This window comes from Bos indicus x Bos taurus, chromosome 1 (genome assembly GCF_003369695.1).
Source record: "Bos indicus x Bos taurus breed Angus x Brahman F1 hybrid chromosome 1, Bos_hybrid_MaternalHap_v2.0, whole genome shotgun sequence".
NCBI classification, from domain to species: Eukaryota; Metazoa; Chordata; class Mammalia; order Artiodactyla; family Bovidae; genus Bos; species Bos indicus x Bos taurus.
In genome coordinates, this window is record NC_040076.1 from 153,443,139 (window position 1) to 153,464,822 (window position 21,684).

Below are 21,684 nucleotides of genomic sequence, written 5' to 3' on the forward strand. Positions count from 1 at the left end.
CCATTTTTCTGACAGTTTGACAAGAAAGCTTTGACAAACTTAACTGGAATAACAGCATCCCTGATGTTTTAGCTCAGTATAAAAAACTGTGTAGCGCCGATATGCTTTGAAATGTTTTTATTGATGAGGACATCTTTTGTGGTCACACAGTAAGTTTGTTGACGGGCCCACTGCTGCTGGGCGGCTGCTGGCTCCGGTGCTTTGCATCTGCCGAGGTCATGCCTTTCTCGGCTGCTCCAGCCTCTGCCCCAGCCCTGGGTGAGCAGCCGTCAGCAAGAGCCCTGCCTTCAGCTACATCATCTAAAGATTATTTTCTGAAAACCTTAATTATTTGACCTGTAAGGTTGTTATGTCTTTCAAGGTACAAAGAAAATGGAATTAGTTATAAAACTGGAAGCAGAATGTGTGAAACCAAATAGCGTTTCAGTTTCTCAAATGAAAACACTGCCAAGCCAGTGTGGTTGGTGTCCAAATCCAGACCCCTGGGTCGTGGGTGGGTGACGCCATTTTCAGTAGCCTTTGCTCTTCAATGGGCTCTGAAGCGACAGGCGTGAACGCCGCCGCAGAGAGCGCCCTCCCAGCCTCACACCCTTCTCTGCTTGGCCTCGTCCCAGCGCCAGGTCCGGGGGCCTGGAGCTGCAGGCGCGCAGAGCAAAGTAGGTGTGAGGGGGTGAAGCCCGGCGGCTCCCAGGCCCGGGGTTGGCACACATAAGGGTCCTTGGTGTTGCTGCTGGATAACGGTCTGGTCTGTTGACAGTGCTGTGATGACTTGTCTGAACGTGAGAAACGTAAGACTCAAGCAGATAAAGAACTCTTGTTTTTACCACCTTAATTACCCTAGACTACCTGGAGAATTTTGTTTTTAGAAATTCTGTCACCCTATGGTAGATCTATATATACTGACATGGAAAGATTGCCAAGACATGACTTCTGGTGGAAAAAAAAAAGGAAACTGAAGAAAAATATAACGGCTTGATTCCATGTATGTAAAAATAAAATACCCTAGAAAATGGAAAGGCTGATCGGGCAGCACACTCCTGGGAGTCTGCTGTCGAGAACTGGGAGAACAAACTTTTTTTTTGTTGTTAAAACTGACCTATTTGTATTCAGTGCGATCAGAAATAAATGTACCCTCTTGAGGCATCAAAATGTTTCTGTCTCAGTGGAGGCCTGTGCTGGCAGACTAACTGCGGGTCACGTCTCAGCTCATACTGTCTCATTGCGTGTCTCATCACAGGGACAAGCCGACCTCTTGAAATACGCCAAGAACGAGACCGTGGAGAACCTGAAGCAGATCCACTACGCGGCAGTCTCCTGCGGACTCAACAAGCCAGGCACAGAAAACGCCGACGTCCAGAAGCCGCGGCGGAGCCTCGAGGTCATACCCGAGAAGGCAAACGATGAGACTGGAGAATGAGCGGACTTTCTAGAGATGATCACAGAGTCTGTAACTCTAGGACCAACTGTCAGCCGGATGGGACGTTTGCTTTGCACTCACTAATGAAAATAATATTGGGGATTTTAAAGCACAACTGGAATAGCTAATTGCAGTCTATTAAAACTGTGAATGTATGTAGCAACCCTGCTTATGGAGGCAAATAAACTCTTTAACAAGAAATTCTCTTCCTGGCCCAAACAGGCTGTATTTGTATACAAAGACGTCATAATTCAGTTCCAATGTGAACAACAGACTAGCCACTCTGGTTCCATTGAGAAGCAGACATTTTCCCAACAGAAAACAATGTCTTAAGATACAGATGTATGGTCTAATTAGTATTTAGTATTTACTGGGCGGGGGGTGGGGAACCAAATCCTAAAATAAGTTTTACTTACTTATGTATGATTGCTGGGGCCTCTGGGTGCTGGGTGATTCTGGCAGCACGCCTGCTGAGAGCCGTGCTTACTAGGATGAGTAGCCCGACCCCTGAACGTGCAGAGCCACGGGCTTCCAGCGCACTGCGGTGGGACGGCCGCTCCTGGCTGGAGACCCCTGCTGGGTGCGCAGGCCACGTAAAGGCCACCGGTGTGGCAGCAACGCACTGCGCATAGCTTCTCACTGTATGAAGCAGTGGCCACATTAAAGAGATGATTTATGATAGTTCTCCAATAGCAGTGCGTGCCTTTAATGAAAGTTTAACTTTTAAAATTTCCAGTTCAAGGTAATTCTACTAAGAGTGGCCAGCGACTTGGTAAACAGCTTTGTCAGAAGCGTGTCTGGTTTGGCATTTTGCTTTCGGTACATACAGTGGCCCCGACTTTACACAGCGGCTGCTATCTGTGAAGCCAAGACCTCGCCCCCTTCTCAGCCTCTCAGGTCCTGCGGGGGGCGAGCCTGGACCCTGTGCGGACCGCGGCCAGGGGCACATGGAGCGGCTGCAGCAGCTGCCGTGTTCCTCCAGCCAGCTGAGTCGTTAACACCAGACTTTATTTTCCGGATCAGTGAAACGCCACACTATTTTGGAAGAGCTACTGGACACTGCACCCTAATGACTGCTTCTCCCAAACCAAACTGCTCGCAAATTTTGGAAGTGTAAAAGGTTTCTAAATCCTAAATAACTGCTTTTTGATTTGTCCATTTTCTTTTCAGCCACTCGGGTAAGTGAGCGGGATAACTATGTGGGATCTGCACTGTGGTGCCTCACTTTTTGCTCACGGCATTGGCTCAGGCTGATACACTGAATTTATTTCTGCCCAGACCCTGAAATATCCTTTTACAGAATAAGTCCTCAGCCCGGCTCTTATCGCTTGCCTGTGCATCTCCACTGGTCTTCACTCAGTATCATTCCAGTTGGAAAATTAAACCTGTTACTTGAATAATAATAGTGCAGTTTCCTGCTCACACAAGTGAGCAGCCAGCCAGTAACCGAGGCTCTTAGTTCTGAAATAAACTCTACATGGAAAAACAAAACGAATAGAAAATAGTAAAAAATTAAATGTAGATTTGTAGACTGAGAAAATAATGTGTAATTTAGATTACTGTTAGCAATCCTTGAACTTATCTGGCCAGTAAATTGCAATATTCAGTGAAAATCCAGAAATCATAAAAAAAAACTTAAACTATTAAGAAATTGCTACATTTATAGTAACAAGGTATTAGCCAATATGTGACTTAAATGGGAGCAAGGCACATGTCACTTTTGCGGTTCACACAGGCTTTTAGCATCAGCAAAACTGAGAACCCAAGATCATTCCATCCGACACTTCCTTTCCCAGAGCAGAGGCTGCGTACAAAAGCGGTAAGCTGTGCTGCCTGAGCTCAGAGTCTGGCGGGGGGAGTGACCCAGCGCAGGGTCAGTCCGGATTTCCACACTGCAAAGGTCAACCCTCTTTTGACCTTCTCTTCAAAGGGATGAGCCAAGCAACAGGAGAAAGCGGGGCCTTCCGGGAGCTGCCCCGGCTCCTGGAGGCCCTGCTGCAGCGGGTGCCGGTGGGGCGCGCAGCAAGGCCGGCTTGGCGCTCGCGGCCTTCTTTTCCGACGCTCAGATTCCGAAGGTGAAGACGGCTGTCTGAGGAGGGGCGCTGACAGCCGGGTCCGTGGGGTCTGAGGCTGGAGAACACTGGAGCCCTGCTGCGCCCGCGCCCAGCTCTCCCCAGCTGTCCGCCGGCGCCCCAGGGGAGGCTGGAGGCCCGCTCCTCCTCCCCCGGACGGCAGGAGTGCGGAGGAGAGGTTGGCGCTGCCCGGCGGGCTTCCGACGCAGGCCCCGAGGGTGGCACCCGGCCGGGCGCGCGGGCAGGGGCGTCTCCCGGGGCAGCGGGGTGGCCGGCGGCCGTCAGAGGTCCAGGGGGCTCACGATGGTGAAGCCCGAGTCCTTGCTGTGGCCGCTGCTGTCGTCGTCGGGGCTGGAGCTGGGGTTGCTGGAGGAGGCGGAGGCCGGGCCGGTCAGCGGGTCGGAGAACACGAGCACCGGCCGGGCGGCGCCCCGGAGCGGCCGCAGCGGCTGAGCCTGGCCCGCGGGGCTCAGCCCGGCGCCGCGCTCCTCGCAGTCCTTGGAGACCAGGACGAAGTCGTCCGCGCCCGGCCGCTCCCGGCGACCCGGGGCTGCTGGCGGGGCCTGCAAAGGGGTCAGGGCCGGAGGAGGCGCGGTGAGGGGCGCTGGGCGGGCCCTGGCTCCTCCCGCGGGCTTGGGGGGCTCCTCCCGTGGGCAGGGGGCTCCTCGGAGGGGTCTGGGTCTGTCCCGCCCCCCGGGGCTGGCCTCTGGTTTCGTCCCACTCCTGTGCGCCGTCGGGGCAGATATCCCGGCACAGGCTGGCCCGCCTGGAGTCCAGTCACTGGCGCCCGCTCATCCCTCGAGCACCGGGGTCTCCCAGGACAGTGGGGGGCACTGGGAGGGTCTACAAACACATGGACCGGGTAAGGGCCTCTGCCAAAGAGCGGAGCTGCGAGAAAGGACCTCACAGGGCTCTCTGCTGGAAGAGCACTCTTAAAGCTTAAAGAGTCCCATTTGAAAATGCCGTTCTGCTTCTTTAAAATCATAAAAAAATAAACAGTTTGTAAGCATCTGGATGCTACTTTTTGAGAAGGTAACTTGGATGAGATTTTGCTAAAATATTCACTCCCTGGGCCTTCGCAGAAAACGTTCCCTGACCCAGGTGGCTTACGGGGTGATGGACACTGAGAAGTCCCTCCCCCTGAAGGCCAAAAAGCTTCTGGCCAAGTGAAGTACACTCTGGACAGCATCGGGGAAGCAGGGTCGGCACTCCCCCTGCGAAAGGGGAAGGGAAGCCAGGGCTGCAGCCATCGGACCGGGAACAGGCAGAGAGCCCGCTTCCAGGGCTTCCTAACGGACCTGCAGAAGTCCAGGCGGAAGCCGCTGCTTACGGGTGTGCGGGCTGTGCGCTGCCCAAGTGCGGGAGCCGCCGGTCCACAGTGGTGGCACCGCCCCGAGAACACACCCCGCACAGCTGTGTGCAGCAACCCCCACGTGCGGTCCAGGGCTCTCGCCCCTCCCGCGGTGAACGCCCCCAGGGCCTGCCCCACCCTGGGAGCCTGGTACCTGCTGGGCGGCGCCGCTGGAGCAGTAGTGGTCGTCTGAGATGCTGATCTGCTCATTGTCCTCGGCCTCCAGCTGGCTCTGGTTGAAACGCAGGGAGCCCTTCAGGATGTCTTTGATCTGATTTCAAAGAAGACGATCCATGAGAAAGGCCAAGGGGTCTGCCTCTAAACGTCACCCAAACCTCGGGTACATCTGACCCCGACTCCACCGACCACTCTGGTTTTTCTTTTTTTTTTTTTTTTGCTGTGCCTCGAGGCTTGTGGGGTCTCAGTTCCCTGACCAGGGACTGAGCCTGTGGTCCCTGCAGTGGAGGCATGGAGTCCTAACTGCTGGGCCGCCAGGGTGCCCTGACCAGTCTTCTCTTGTGTGGGTATGAATATATGACCGGAAGAACAAACCAAAAAACACCCAGCTCTGCCTTATGGATGACATTGAGCCGTCCCTGCCGGCACGGCCAGGCCCTCACGGGGACAGGCGTGGGGCAGTCTCCGGGGTCCTCCACCCCGCCCCAGGGAGCGCCCTCGGCTCTGGGGGGCCTCGCCCGGCTGAGGGCCAGTCAGGTGGGCTGATGGTGAGGGCTCTGCACCCCTTCACGGACATTCATGCTCCGTCTGTCTACCAAGTACAACCCTTGAGGGGCCCAGGCTGCTTAGAGGAGGAGATTCTTTGGGCCTTGTGCTCCCAGGACGTCCACGTGTCTACAGGGGCATGACTGGACTTGAGCGGGACACAGCCCCCGTAGCAGCGTCGGAGAGGAAGGGGCGAGAGGTCAGCGGTGGGGGGACCGAGAACCATCCTGGCCACTGGCCGCAGGCTGCTCAGACATGACTGCCGGGAGGAGCCGGGGCCACGCAGGAGGGGTCTGTGCGGAAGGGACGTCTGGCCTGGGGTGCCCTCCCCCCGGTGACGGGCACAAAAGGCTGGCCTGGGTGGCACTGGGTCAGGTGAACAGACATACCTGCTTTAGTCCGGCCAGGGAAACCAGAATCTGATCCTCTTTTTCCAAATTTTCCTGTAATATCACTTCTTGAATATTTACTGAAAAATAAAAGAATGACATTTTATAACTAATGCCCTGAGTGTAATTTATCTGCTGCCGCACCATCACTTCAGACCAGTCAGGGAATTCCTCTGCCACATTGCACAGCAGCTCTTTCTACCAAGGGTGCTCTGCTCAGCCAGACACGGGGCAGGGGCTGGGTGCAGGAGAGAGGGCACAGAGCCTGGGACACAAAGCCTCCCACCAACGTCCCATGAATGTGTTCTCACAGCGACAGAAGTGTCTTACTTCCGCTGACAGCCCGGAGCTGCCCTTGCTGACCTACGGCGGGGTGGACAGCATGGAGCATTCACCCAACGTTTCCGCTAGGCTTCCTACACTTACCAGGATTCAGTGCTGTTAATTCACCTCCTCTGCCTAAAGACCAGGTCCTCCTGGTGACAGAAATTAAAGAAACTATCTAAAAACAGTGGAAACAGTGGCAGATTTTATTTTCTGGGCTCCAAAATCACTGTAGACACTGACTACAGCCATGAAATTAAAAGACGTTTGCTCCTTGGAAGAAAAGTTATGACAAACTTAGACAGTGTATTAAATAGCAGAGACATCACTTTGCTGACCAAGGTCCATATGTGGTTCTTCCAGTAGTCATGTATGGATGTGAGAGTTGGGCCATAAAGAAGGCTGAGCACCGAAGAATTGATGCTTTTGAACTGTGGTGTTGGAGAAGACTCTTGAGAGTCCCTTGGACTGCAAGGAGATCCAGCCAGTCCATCCTAAAGGAGATTAAGCCTGAACATTCATTGGAAGGAATGATGCTGAAGCTGAAGCTCCAATACTTTGGCCACCTGATGAGAAGAGCCGTCTCACTGGAGAAGACTCTGACGCTGGGAAAGATAAGGCAAGGGGAGAAGGGGATGACGGGATGAGGTGGTTGGATGGCATCACCGACGCAATGGACATGGGTTTGCGTGAACTCCGGGAGCTGGTGACGGACAGGGAGGCCTGGCGTGCTGCAGTCCATGGGGTCGAAGAGTCGGATATGACTTAGCAACTGAACAGCAACAATCTTTAAAAAATATAGTCAAGTACGTTGTCAATTCAACAAATTGTAAAAAGAAAAGGACAAACCCATGGCACTGTGGTTGTCGCCAGATAGCGATGCCTGTGGAGTCAGCAAGACTTAACCCCCTCACCGGAGCTGTGTCTCTGTGTCTGCAGGAGGCCTGGCCTTCATGCAGACTTGACCCGAAGACCCCGAGCCAGCTCTGAGCACCAGTGTCACGCTGATCTGTTCACCGAGAGCCTCAGCGAGCGAGGGCTGTGGCCTTCTGCATGGCGCGCCTGAGCCCCCGGTGCTCCTGGGCCTGTGCTTCTGGGGAGGGGGTTCTTAAAGAGGGGGTGTGCGAGTGAAAGCGCCCTCCCCACCCTGCAGGGCTCCTCTGGAGACTCTTGGTTGGGCTGTTGCTGCTAAGTCACTTCAGGCGTGTCCGACTCTGTGCGACCCCATAGATGGCAGCCCACCAGGCTCCCCAGTCCCTGGGATTCTCCAGGCAGGAACACTGGAGTGGGTTGCCATGTCCTTCTCCATCTTGGTTGGGGGTGGCAATTAAAACACATTTTTATGACACCGTCTGAGCACCGAGCTGAGAACCTGTGCAGGAAGAGGCTCACCCTCCTCTAAAGCTGCTCCCTCCCTTCCTGGGGCCGTACCAGGAGTCCAGTGACTTGGCCCGTGAGCCTGGCTCTCAGCCCTGCACTCCATCACGCTGTTCGAGGCTCTGCTCTGGGCCTGGCCCCTCGGCCTCTGGAGCCCTGGCGCGCTCGGTGCCCGCAGGAGGAGAGCGGGGGCAGCGCCTGCCTGGGGCCTGGGGGCTCCATCCTCGGCTCTCCTGCATCCTCCTGGGAGCGGCCTTCCTGCCCACCCAGACCATGTGCCCAGGCCACCCTCAGGGCCTCTGCCGTCAGCTCCTCTATGGCGCTGACAAAAGCGCTGTCACACCTGACGCTGGCTTATCAGTTGGCCGTCATCCCTAGCGGGGTCTGCTCAGGGCTACACCCAGCCCTCAGCAGGATAGCTGGCAAACTTCAGGGGCACGGTGAGTGGTGATCGACTGAACAAGCATGGAAAAACACCCTTGGAACCTGCATTTCGAAATACTGCGATCCTTGTTGTTGCTGTTCAGTTGCTCAATCGTGTCCGACTCTTTGCGACCCCAGGGACTGCAGCACTGTCCAGGGGACAGGCCTCCCTGTCCATCACCAACTCCCGGAGTTTACCCAAACTCACGTCCGTCGAGTCAGTGATGCCATTCAGCCATCTCATCCTCTGTCATCCCCTTCTCCTCCTGCCCTCAATCTTTCCCAGCATCAGGGTCTTTTCTAATGAGTCAGCTCTTCGCATCAGGTGGCCAAAGTACTGGAGTTTCATCTTCAACATCAGTCATTCCAATGAACACTCAGGACTGATCTCCTTTGGGATGGAGTGGTTGGATTTCCTTGCAGTCCAAGGGACACTTAAGAGTCTTCTGCAACACCACAGTTCAAAAGCATCAATTTTTCAGCTCTCAGCTTTCTTTATGGTCCAACGCTCACATCCATACATGACTACTTGAAAAGCCATAGCTTTGACTAGATGGACCTTTGTTGACAAAGTAATGTCTTAACTTTTTAATATGTCATCTACGTTTTTCATAGCTTTTCGTCCAAAAAGTATTTCCAGCAAGGGGCAAGGCAAAGACTAAGTCCCATCAACATAAGTCCAGCCTGAGACTTTATTAGAATCTTCACCAAGAATAAATCTACAGACCATGCTGACAAGTCCTCTTACAGACAACAGCAGAAAAACAGCAGCCGGAATTTGTTCAGAATGTGACTGGAGTTTCTGGCTACTAGAAAGGCCTGCTTCAAAACAAGAAAGCAAGATGAATGGGAATGGGATAATAGATATAATTAAAGACTGAATGTTTTTGGTTTCCTTAAAAGCCTGTAACAATTTGTTCTCTCTCAATAAACACACACACAAAATCCACTCAACAAGACATTAACGACAACCAAATGCAGAAAATTGACGAGACAGTTCTGCAGGTCTTTGGGAGGACTGAAAAGGTTGCCTTTGTGTTGACGACTCTGCCTGGGCTTTTAGGGCTGAGCTGGGAGGCGGAGCGCTGCCTGGGCGCTTTGGAAAGGCAGAGGTTTGGCCCACTGAGTCGTGAGGGCGCAGGGCTCTGCTCCCGGCCGGTAGGGAGCCCGGCCGGTGGGTGTGGGGGCTCCAGGGCTTCGGCAGGAAGCCCAGGGGTCTCGTGCCTGAGGATCTAGTGGAGGGAGGCCCGTGGAGCCCATGTCTAGCTCTGGGGGCCAGGAAGAGAGGTGACTGTGGAGAGCAAGCGCTGTGCGCATCCTGCTTGCCCCAGGGACTGTGACCTCCTGCTGCCTCCTGGATGGTCTGCTGGGAGCACCGCCTGAAGCCAAAAGGCTCGGCCACAGCGCCTGTTCCTACCTTCAACGTGCTGGGACCCATGGCCGAAGCACTAAGGACCGAAGGCCTTCAGGGCCGAGGGTTCAGGCCGACAGGGCAATCAGAGGCTCTGGCGGGGACAGAGCCATCCGCAGAGGCAGCAGGGACCGGAGGGCACTCAGAGGCCCTTCCTCCATCAGCAGAGGCAAGGGAGACCCCAGAGTCCTGACTCACCCCGGCAGGGCGAGGAGACAGGGCGGAGAAACTAGCTGTGGCCCTCGGTCCAGATGAGACGGGGGACCAGTAAAGAAGCAAGCCTGCCTTTAACCGGCAGAGTTAGGCCTCGGGCTGCCATTGCTGGGAATGAACTTCGGAACAAGAGTTTCACACATCCGAGTCTGAGTGTGTAGACTGACTCTCCCACTCAGAGCTGAGTTCTCACCACGTCCTGCTGGCCACCCGGGACCGAGACCCCATGGACAAGGAGCCCCGCCCCGCCCCGACGCCACCCCCCGCCTCGGACGCCCCCCCTCGGGACGCCCCGCCTTGCTGGCAGACTCCCATAAGCCCCAGGACTTCAGGGTGCAGTGGCCGTGCTGGCGGGAAAGCAGAGGGCAGCGGTGGGTAAGGAGCCAGAGCAGCAGAAGCCTCTGGTCCATCAGCCTCCGCGGGAAGCCCCCTTGCTCCTCAGGGCCTCCTCTTCCCCCGACAGCACGGCAGCCGCGGCCCCGACCTCACGGCCGCTGTCTCTGGAGTCTTAGGCCGGCGCGCGCTGGTGGGCACCCCCCAAGTCCCTCCCCAGACGCTTCCATGCCCCCTGCCCCGGGTGGTCCTGTGACAGCCGTGGTCCGCGCCGTGAGGGAAGCCCCAGGAGCCTCTGGAAGGCGCCCCGGGGGCTGACTCTGTGCCTTTGGGGCCTCCCCTGTCCGCGTGCCCCTGGAAGGCAGCAGAAGCCCCGAGGGTCCCCTCAAGAGCCCGCGGACGACGGTCTCAGGGCCGCGGCAACAGCACCTGTTCGCACTGCCTGCCTCTGGGCTGCTCTGCTTTAAGAAAAATTCATAAATAGCTTCCTGGTGTGTCTATTGTCTTGGGGGTTAATGGACCAGAAGCTAATGGACAAGCGTTGTGGCTGAAAATGAGGGGAACGCACGCTCGCAGTGGAGGGCCGGGTCAGAGCCGTGGGGCGGGCGTGCTGCGCTCGGGTCCCTGGAGGTGCTCCCTCCTGCCGTCCTCCCACCGTGAGGACGTCTGTCAAGACCCCACTTCCACAGAAGGTCACCGGCACGGATGCGGGTGGATGAGAACTGGGTGGGACGCCCTTGGCCTCGTACAGCAGCCAGACTGCCCGTCCCCTGGCAGATCGCCCAGGCCTTCTCACGGAAGGGGCCACGGGCAGGGCGCACCCCGAGGAGAGGAGCCTGAGCTCGGTGTCCTCAGCAGGGCCTCCCGCCCGCAGCTCTCCCGCCCGGCTTCCTGGATTCAGTCAGAGTTCACCTTTTTGAATCTGACGGAAACCAAGATCTTCTCCCCAGAAAGTGGACACAGACAAAAACATGCACTTCATTTTCAGGCTGCGTGCTCAGTAGCTCAGTCATGTCCAACTCTTTGCGACCCCATGGACTGTAGCCCACCGGGCTCCTCTGTCCAAGGACGATCTCAGCAATACTGGAGCGGGTTGACATTGCCTTCTCCATCATTTTAAGGCTAAACCTCAGCTCTAATCAACTGAGCTAACTAGCTGCACATAAGCAATTCAGGGTTTACAAATCCAAGTCCAAACAGATTACCTTCAGAGGCTGCTAAATGCCCTGAACGCACACATTTTTATTTAACTCACAAACTACTGACCGTGTAAAGCCTTTGCCTAGCCAGTTCCACCACACAGTGATTCAAGGCAGTGTTCATAACTGTTTTACTAACATACAACTTCTCAGTCACTAATGTACTAATTTAAGTCGAATCTCTATGTAAAAAAGGAAAAACATAGTCTCTTTTCATACCTCATGATATTAAAGGCAGAAACGTGAAATGTTTAAAATTTTCAAAGTAACGCACATTTTTCCTTCTAGTAAGAGGCAAAATAATTGATGATATAAAGGCTCTTTTGTTTCTGTGAAGAAGGAAGATTATGTTCTTTATAATCTCCTTATATTTAAGCATTACCCATTACAGATGTTGGGACATTGAAATAAAAGGGGGAAAAAATTCGTAAAACTAACCACTTCTGTGGAAATCCCACAAAAATCTCATCAACATAACCGTGTATCAATGTAACCCATTCAAGCATCCGGCCTCCCCTCCGCCCCTGCCCACTCGCTGGGCCCTGTCCTGGTTATCCTTCACTCGTCACTGTCACTCAGAGATGAGGCCCCATGACTAAAAGTCCCCCGAAACCGCCCGGCTCTGCACGGCACGTCCTGGTCTTCAGTTGCACAGGCCTGCTCACTGCATCCCTGGCCTTAGAGCCCCAGCCCCCAGCGCCTCAGCTCGCTGGTGCTCCGGGGGGACTGCTGGCTTCCCTGGAGCCACGTGTCACTTGAGGCACTGCTAATGAGGTTTACAGTCTCTGTGCTCTCTCCCTACTCTGAAGCTTCGCTCTCCTCTTCCGTTCACCTTGAGCTTGACTTTAAAGGCACTCCTCCATTTCACTCCACCCCCAACCAACTGCTCTCCAAACCCGTTTTCATATCCAAGGGCAGGTACTGAGGAAATACTGGCTTAATGGCCAATGTGAGGCTTTCCAGCCAGCATGAGGGCTGGTTCTCTCTCTTGAGGAATAGATGTGGGTGAGATGTGTTTCAGATGAAGAATGAAGGGACATGAGCACGATCACATGGGTCCTGGATTGAGGGGCGGGCAAAGGGAACGTGGTTAGTGACGGTCTACTGGGAGCCAAGGACTGAGTCTGATGCTCCGTGTGCAGTCTTTTCTTAGAAAGCAAAAGAGCAGATCACACGGAAAATATAGTCAAGGGCCCTACTCGCATGCAGCTGCCAGAATGGCTGAAGACTGCACACTCCGCACTGGGAGAGGAGCTATCCTTAGGAAGCCCGAGGGAAGGCTGCTTCAATACGCGCATCATGAGTCTTCAGGTCGATAAATAGTTCTAAGTGAACCGAGTGTGCTCAGCTCAGAGTTCCAAACCTGCACTGACCTCAACAGACTCTGGATTCTTCTCTTAGGATTTACCTGCCTGCCAGCCAAGAGCCCGGCACGGAGCACGGCTTCTCAGGGTAAAATCTATCCTGTTCATGATACGGCTGCTACCGTCAAGTCCACTAGGAGAGATGCTGATTATATTCTTCAACTTAGAAGGTCTCTAAGCTCCAGTAATGGTTAGATGCCTTTGGAAGAACATGCATTTCTAAAAATAAAAGCAGAAACATGGCGAGGACCTCACTAGTAGGAAACAGCCTGGGGTTTTTACCACCATCCCCTCTCACTTGGGAGCAATGAGATAGAAGTCTGGCTAAGGTTATCTTAAAATTACATCACTTAGTCAAATAAGACACTCACAACTGGCTTAAGATGGACATATTCTTTGCGAATCTCAGGCCACAAGAGTTTGCCCAGTTGATGACTCGTGGACAGTTAAGTGCTGCTGCTCGGCTGGGAGCTGGACACGCCGTGGCAGCGACTGTCAGCTTCCTCGTCCCAGGCCCCACCTGCCCCCACTCACAAGCTCTTAGGTTCAGCCTGAGCCACAAGGTCCTTGAACCTTTGGGCTTTTGGTGGCAGGACTGTTTCTGCTGAGGTAGGGGATGGGGTGGACAAGTCTTTTGCCCCCTGGGTCATGAGCTGGATGGTCTGGGGTTAGAGGAAGTGGAAAAGCAGCCTGGTGTGGAGATGGGGAGACAGGTTAGGCGATCAGACAGTTTAGAAAGATAAAGCGGAAGGGGGCTCAGGATGGGGGGGTCACATGCACACTCGTGGCTGATTCATGTCGGAGTATGGCAAAAACCACCACAATACTGTGAAGTAATTAGCCCCAAATTAAAACAAATAAATTACTTAAAAAAAGATAAAGGATCTGGGAATTATATTTACAAAAGAGAAAGACAGTGAAAGATATTCAGTTTGGAAAAGTGGGTGGGAAGATGGTGAGAGCCATAAGATGGAAAACAAAATGATGAAAGATGAATCATCCGCACTGAGGCCACGTGAGCAGGGAGGTGTTCTCGGAGCCCAAGAAAGGCTAAGAGAGCATATAGTTTGCTGAGGTTTTCCCAATAGGTGTAGGGTTGGTACAGGCTGCTCGGGTGGCTCAGTGGCAAAGAATCCGCGTGCAATGCAGGAGCACAGGAGACCCAGGTTTGATCCCTGGGTCGGGAAGATGCCCTGGAGGAAGGCATGGCAACCCACTCCAGTAACCTTGCCTGGAGAATCCCATGGACCGAAAAGCCTGGCGGGCTACAGACCCTAGGGTCGCAGAGGGTTGCTAAGACTGAAGTGACCTAGCATGCATAAGGTTGTTGCAAGAAATACACTTCCAAAGCTTCTGATAATCAAATCTGGGGAGAAGCGCCTTCCACGAGGAGCGAGCAGGGCTGGGAAGAGGCTGAGCGCAGCGCGGGTGTGGGTGTGTGCAGGCGCCTCAGATGGTGGCGGGGGCGGGGGGCACTCCTCCCACAGAGTTCCCACACGTGTGCCTGCAGGGCGGGGGAGGGACACACTAACAGTGTTAGGGACACCCGAGCTGCACTTTGTTCCAGTGATCTTAAGTGCTCTGGCTGCTTGGTGTCTGTCACGGGTCAGTATCACCAGGTGCCCTGGGGGCTGTTGGAAGTGCAGACCTTCAGAGCTTCAAGTCAAAATCTGCTAACAAGACTCTCAGGAGAAGTAGATCTCATCCTGCAATTAAATGCAAAGTTTCACATTCTTAATAATTACAAAGAGCTTTCAGCACAATGTGGTTGACAGAGGGAGAGCTGCCTGGTGATCAGTTTCCTTCTCTGTCTCTCAGATGTCACTAGTTAATTGCTTGTTAAACACTTTCAAAAACGTCTATTGAATGCTATTTTGCTAAATATCAGCAAATCAGATTCATAAAGCTCTTGCAGAGGCAAATAAACTAATTTTCAAAAATGACCTCTTCTTACAGCTAATTCTTGCATAAATATTATGACAAGTGCAAAGCTGGCTCGGGTGTGCGCTAAGACTGCAGACCCGACGTCTGGCTCCTGACTGCAGCGGGGCCTCCGCAGGAGCGCGGGAAGACCAGCCGGACCTGGGACAGGCCCTGGGCACCTGTGCCAGCGAGCTCTGTGTCCCTTGTCCCGCCCAGGCCTTGGCTCTCGGTTTCCTCGTCTGTGAAACGAGCAACAGCTGTAATGGCCTGGAGGGTGTCCACCTCGACAGCAGTCTAAGGTCTGCTGGGCGGCATAACTCTAACCCACCTTGATTCACTGCATTTCACCCTCCCACTGTTTGTGTGAACCACCAATGAAAGGACGAGCTGCCGCAAACTAAATACCTAACAGAGGCTGGAAACCCCTCCCCTGGGAGCAGCTCACAGATCAGAGAAGTGCAGGCAGCTCACCCACGTGCAATTATGTGTGAGCGATGGCAAGCCTAAAAATAGCCCAACTCAGCCACGGAGGTTCATGCTGTCAGTTGTCAGCATGACAGGGAGGGGTGTGACTATAGCAACAGAAAAATGAACACGTGAGAAAGTCTTGTCAAGTTGATAGGAGAAGTTTAGATTTCATAAAAGACACATTTTCAACTCCTGTCTCTAAATCTTTGAATTGACAAAGCTCAATTACGTGGAGGCAATAAAATGAGAATTTTGGTAGATTTTTGATAAATAATGCTTTCAGTTTTGGGTTCTGGAACCATAAGGAAATAAAACTGCTAACGAGTCAGTTTTATTACCTCTGTAATTAAAGGGCCATTTAAACAAATGTCTTTCTGTAATTTTTAACTGAGATGCTTTTCTCTGTATCTGTTTTGTTAAAAAGATAGTCTTGAACTGTACTTGACATTTTAAGATATCACTGCACATCTGACAATAACATAGACTGATATGGAATTTCCTTGAGAGGAACTCAGTGAAAATACTTAACGTCAGAAAAGGGCAGGGGCGGGATGAGAATCTGAGGCCACCCCAGGCCCCTCAGGAGCGGGCAGCCAGGCTCAGCAGGGCTTTTGCTGAGGGGAGCAAAGGCACCACGCAGTTCTGGGCAGGCTGTTCTTGCTCAGAGCGCTCACACACCTAACGTGAGGCCCTGCAGATCCAATCCCAGCATCCCTGCACGTGGTCTGACCGAGGGATACTCAACAGAGCTGCTCCCAGCTCTCACTGTCCAGCCGTGGGGCCCCAACCCGTCACTGCTCAGCTCCTCTGGCCGTGGGCGGGCGGGGTCTCCCAGGATGGGCCACCAGGAGGGACAGCAGGAGTTAAGGGGAGGGGACTCCCCTGCTGGTCCAACGGCTAAGGCTTTACCTTCCAGGGAAGGGGGTGTAAGTCTGATCCTTGGTCGGGCCTTGGGGCCAAAAAACCAAAACATAAAATGGAAGCAATAGTGTAACAAATTCAACAAAGACTTTAAATTAAAAAGAAAAATGGCCAAGAGGAAGGACAGGATCTGTCTGCACACTCAACCAGCAGTGGCTTTATGTGTTTATCTAGGTTTGGCTTCATCGCGTCCTAGTTGCGACACGCAGGATCGTCCGTGCTGACACGCGGGTTCCGTAGTGTGCAGGCCTAGCTGCCCCGTGGCATGTGGGAAAAATGGCCAAGAGGAAGGAGAGGATCTGTGTGCACACTGAACCAGCGGTGGCTTTATATGTGTATTCAGGCTTCATCGTGTCCTAGTCGCGACACGCGGGATCGTCCGTGCTGACACGCGGGTTCCGTAGTGTGCAGGCCTAGCTGCCCCGTGGCGTGTGGGATCTCAGTCCCTGACCTGGGACTGAACCTGTGTCCCCTGCATTGGGAGGCAGATTCTTAACCACTGGCTAAGAGGGAAGGCCTTGTGCGAGGCTTTAAAAATATCTTAGTCTTGGCAATGAACTGGTGAGACAGATCTTGGCAAATCCATTTTATGTACCATTACAAGCAGGCTGATCTCAGAAGTGACGGAGCCTGGTTTCACCCTGTGTCTGTATGATGCCTGTGAGCCTGTCTCTCCTGCTTAGGTATCGCTGCAGCTGCTTTTTTTTTTTTTGGCTCTGCTCATGGCATGCAGGATCTCAGTTCCCTGCCCAGGGACTGAACCCATGCCCCCTGCTGTGGAAGCGCCAAGTTGTTCCCAGCGGACCGTCAGGGGAATCCCCGAAGCTGGTCTCAGAGGGGACTTGTGCCTGCAGCATACAGATCACCCTCAAGGTGCCAGGTGCAGGCACCTGAGGCAGCTGCAGGTTTTCCAAGCAGAGAGGAAGACCAGCCCCTTGGAAAGCCCGTCTGTGCTCTTCCTCACTCAGACCACCACAGTCAATGGTTATTTCCACATCAAATACATTCTACTGTGCCACCTGCTATTTTCACTTCATAATACATCATGAACATCTCCTTATGCTTATGTACTTTAACCTTTATAAAGACTGCATCACTATATTATAATCCATCACTTACTGGATGAACATCTCCTTATGCTCATGTACTTTAACCTTTATAAAGACTGCGTCACTATATTATAATCCATCACTTACTAGTGGGTTTTTCAGTTTCAACTGTTGCACTACTTTACTGATCCGGAAAAACAGAAAAGTTTATATGGAGAAAAATATGTTGAGTATTAAAGTCATTTTTAAAGGATATAATAAGTAAAAAACTAAATCGAGAGCTTCACACCTCAGCCTTTACGCTTTCCTCAAATTTTGGTTAAAATCCAAACTGCCTACAACCCAGGAACACCCTGTGATAAAGCGTTACATATGCGGATGAAATAAAATGAATCCATAGGCCCCAGGGCCAGGGATTCTCAACCCCACCGTGAAGATGCAGCCAGGCTACTTCCACAGCAAAGAGAAGTCCACAGCCGTGGGAAGGGATTCTGGCCGAAAGTGAAACATATACACAAAACAAATCTGCTTTTGAGGTTAGCTGAAAATTCACAGCTGATAAGAGGTTTTCTTAATTAAAAAGTGCTTCCCATCCCATGCAATGAGAAAAATGTTCTTTTAGTGCTGCCTAAAAGAGTAAAAGCTGTTTGGAAATCCTGAGGCTTAAGTAAAAGCTGCTTTAAAAGCTGCTATGTGGACCAAACAACTTGGAAACATCCCACTACCAGATTTTTTTAGAACTCCTAGAGTAAATATTTGCAGTCACGTCTTTGTTCTTCTACTTTGGTCAAAACCCCAAGTTAAGTAACACAAAGGTCACCCATGTAGACAGAGAAGCAAAAATTACAGTGTGTACACACACACATATACTCATGGTTACTTTAAAATTAAACTTGAATTTAAATAATAAAATTAATTTTGGAATATACATCAGTTATTTATAAACTACCTCTTCATTACTTCTTTCGGATGCACTTTAAACTGTGATGCTATAAGATTCGTGTAAAATTAATTTATCTGAATTTAAAAAGTTGACCGTGAAGAAGTGTATGAACAGTTTTGGAGTGGCGGGGACTGGATGTGAAGGGACCCGCCTTCAGGGTTTCTCCTGCTGTCTCCTCCTCCAGCGCCCTCTCCCTGGAGGATGGAGGGAAGCCGAGGGCAGAGCAGGGCCGGGACACAGCCCGGGGACACATGGGGAGGCAGCCAGGGGAGACGCGGGGACGGGGCCTGGGGAGACCTGGGGAGGCAGTCGGCCATGCGGGCCACGCGCGGCTCCAAGCTCGTAAGAGATCACTTGTTACTGGCTCGAGGCCAGTGCATTTGGGCTGCGTCCAAATGCGGCCATTTTGGCCGCATGTAATGGACTCATTGCCTGACAGGCTGGGCAATGGACGGAGTGTGATGTAGTCTGTCTCCAGTGAAGGCCCCGAGACGGGCCACGCTGGGGACCCCGCTGGAGGGAAGAGCGCTCGGTGGTTCTCTGGTGCGCCCTCACAGGGGGAGTGTGTTCCGACTCCTCGAAATGCTCCACACTCACAGAACAGCACTGGCACGTCCACGAGAGTATCTGTCTGATTTCCCTCATCTCCTCCCAAACTATGATGCTAGGCCCTGGAGGACGGAAGGAAAGGATGCCCGCAAGTGGGCTGAGAACGGTCACAATGTGGAGTCTAAACATTTTGTTAAGCAGCAGGGAGTTCCTGAAGCAAATCGCAGGTGATCCAGTAGAGACATTTTCTAACACAAAACACAGAGCTTTCAGGAATGTAGCAAGTAAGGCCCAGGACTCCATGGGCCACTCACGTGTAACCTGAAGGGCACACGAGGGCACTTCTTAGAATATTGGCACAGTCAGAAGGAAGAAAAGGTCCCGACATGTATTTCAGACAGCTGATTAAAAAATATATATTTAAAAAATAAAGAAAGCACTGCCAAATAACCACATGAGTGATTACAGATAGATTAGCACAACAGCAGAGTTGACTGTGTGACCTAGAAAGCGCCGGGATTTTTTGTTTGTTTGTTTGAGGGTAGAGAGATACTTAGAAAGGCCAGTGTAGCCATTAGGAGCTGAAATCTAGAGTCAGACTGCTCGATTCTGAATCTCTACTGCACTGACTGGTGTTATAACTTGGGGAAAGCTGACTAATCTCTGCGCTCTGGTCTCCTCATCTGCGAGGGTGACACGGGGTCACTCGTGGGAAGCACTCAGCACCAGCGCCTGCGGCCGGTGCTGCCACCACTCCCAGGGCCAGAGCCCTGCACTCACCAAGATGAGTGTCCATCACCTTCGCACAGTACTTGCACATGGCATCCAGGTCATTCAACTGTCCTTGAAGGAAGGAAATTTGGGCTTCTAATTCTTCTTCCTAAAATGAAGGGGGCAAAGATACGAAAATGAAAACAAAAATCAAAGAAAATCCCCAGAGTCCTCCAAAAGGTCTGGACTGTTTTAAAGAGCTGCCATCCATGTCATTTTAGTCCTAGACAAAACAAAAGGAATCAGCAAATGAACAAGAGCAAACCCACCCCTGCCACCGCCAATGAGACAGAGGAGTAAACGTGATTCACAGCAACGCTGGCTTCCTGCCATGTGTGAATGTTCACCCATACACACTTGTATTAAAAAAGGACATAAAATACCTTCAGTAACTTTTGAGCCACACAAATTGAGAGTCAATGGGACTTCAGTGGACCCAACTCCCTAGACAGCTGGTACAAAACCATTACATTTTCTCATACACATTTGAGAAACCAGAAATTTCCATTTGTTTAAAACAAATCTCTTCATTTTCTAGACCACGATAATCTCTTAAAACATGAGATTCCCCAAAGCACTTGGGAAAGTTTTGCCCCGATAGCTGCTCTTACATCTCCTCTCTTGATAGAGTACTAGAGTGTTTTATTTATTTAATTGTTTCTAGGGAAAAATACTCTGGGTGGGATAATTATCTAAATGGTGGAAAGACAATCTAACTGTAACAAATGGATAAAGCCTGGAGCTTTTGCTTTTTTAAGAAAAAAATAATGCATGTTAAAAATTTCCCAAGGAAATTTAGAAGATTAAGGGAGTTTTTCTCAGAAAAGAGAATAATTCTCATAATGTAAGACATTTTAAACCAAGTTAGTTGGAATACAAAGAAATGATGTTGCCAGAGCTGGACAAGGCTGGCAGATTGGTTTTCCAGGGTCAGACACTTATCTCTCCAAATGAGAATCCTCTGTTGTTGAAACAAAGTGGAGAGAAACCTCCCAAGACATGTTTTTTCTTAAGAGACTGAATACAATCTGACACATGGATGGAAGTTAATGGCTGAAAGATGGCTTGCAGGTGTACCCTGTGTGAGCAACACACACACACAACACCCAAAAGCCCTGTTTTCAAAGGCTGCCTGGAAGATGAGCCTTTAGGAACATGCATTCAAACGCTTGATGCAGAACAGACACAGCAGTCGCTCTAAAAACAAATTATTGTGAAATGCCCACTGTAGGGTGGCCCAAGCTTGAACCTGTACTTTACATCGCGTAAAGCACGTCCTGATGTACCCTGTACATCCCACCAAGCACAACGGCCTCTCTTCTGATACTCAAGTAAAGATAATGCAACCAGGAGCTCAGCCAGGGAATGAGGACTGTGGCCTTGGGTAGGTGTTGCAGGGCATTTTCCTTCTCCTTTTTCTCCTTTGGCTCTACACAAACCTGAGGTTCCCTGTTTGCTCAGGACTCCACAGGAAACAAAAAAAGACTACATCTGTTGGTTAACCTCGGTCATGATTCATCTCCAAAGATGGCCACTATCCATTCCTTCCCCGATGTACACGCTGTTCTGCTCATTAAGAGGTGGGGTCTACTTCCCTTCCCCGCAAATCCCAGCTGTCCTGTCACTTGCCTTCATCCAGAGAACGCAGCAGAAGTCACACTGTATCAGAGGCCTGCCAACTTCTGCTTCCTTCTGCTTTTACTAGAGGAAGGCAGCTACCATACCTAGTTGTAAAGAAGTCCATGCTATGATAATGAACAAGAGGAGAACAATATGGAGAGAAAGGGGGCCACAGGAGACAAGGAGGCTCTAGACACGTGAGTGATGTCTTCCTGGACCTTTCGGCCCAGCCCATCTGAAGCTAGTCAAGTGAGTAACCCAGCCAGCAGCAGGCGGCGCAGAAGAGCAGCCCAACCCAGCCCTGTCCGTGCGCCTGCCCTGGAAACCCGTGAGCAGCAGCAACGCTGCTTTGAGGAGTGGGGTTTGTGGTGGTTTGTTAGGCAGCAACGGATAACTGACATGGCAGTGGGAGGAAGGGTCACTAGAGCGGCACAAGGCATAAGGAAACCTGAGTCCTATTTCCAGCCCTCCCAGTCACAAGTCACGCAACCTTAAATAATCCTCCACCCAGTAAGGGCCTAATGTTGGCACTCTCTGGAGAAGGCACAAGTTAGATACTTTGCTCCCAAGAGGTTTACAAGCTTGGAGTTGGAATAGGAAAGGTTTATAATTACCAGACTATGAGGTAGAGTACATGAAAATCTTACAGAGAAATAAGAGTAGTTGCTCTGAGAATCCTGGTCCTGGCCTCCTGTCCCTACTATTGAACAAGTCACCTTTTCAATGTGTTACAGATACAAACCCACCTGGAAGAGTCTAGAACTGTCCTGAGGCCAGCACCTGGCAGTATCTTGAGAGAGGCTCTGGCTGGAGTTTGTCCCTGCCCTTGGCTTCCAACTGGGGT

The 21,684-nt window shown here is 51.8% G+C and overlaps 2 protein-coding genes across 7 annotated transcripts in view; one reads left to right on the forward strand and one right to left on the reverse strand.

The window, feature by feature from the left end:
• The window catches only part of PLCL2 (phospholipase C like 2), a 211,260-nt gene extending 209,638 nt beyond the window's left edge, over positions 1 to 1,622 (forward strand). The window contains exon 6 of the mRNA XM_027549575.1: positions 1,238 to 1,622. Within this exon, the coding sequence (XP_027405376.1) occupies positions 1,238 to 1,417 (180 nt within the window). The 3' untranslated portion in view covers positions 1,418 to 1,622. The remainder of the gene's footprint in view (positions 1 to 1,237) is intronic.
• The window catches only part of TBC1D5 (TBC1 domain family member 5), a 591,406-nt gene continuing 571,340 nt past the window's right edge, over positions 1,619 to 21,684 (reverse strand). For all 6 annotated transcript variants that reach the window (XM_027549609.1, XM_027549590.1, XM_027549600.1 and 3 more), the window contains 4 exons: positions 19,230 to 19,329; positions 5,953 to 6,032; positions 4,995 to 5,111; positions 1,619 to 4,052 (listed from right to left, as the gene is read on the reverse strand). In XM_027549609.1, the coding sequence (XP_027405410.1) occupies positions 3,771 to 4,052; positions 4,995 to 5,111; positions 5,953 to 6,032; positions 19,230 to 19,329 (579 nt within the window). In that variant the 3' untranslated portion in view covers positions 1,619 to 3,770. The remainder of the gene's footprint in view (positions 4,053 to 4,994; positions 5,112 to 5,952; positions 6,033 to 19,229; positions 19,330 to 21,684) is intronic.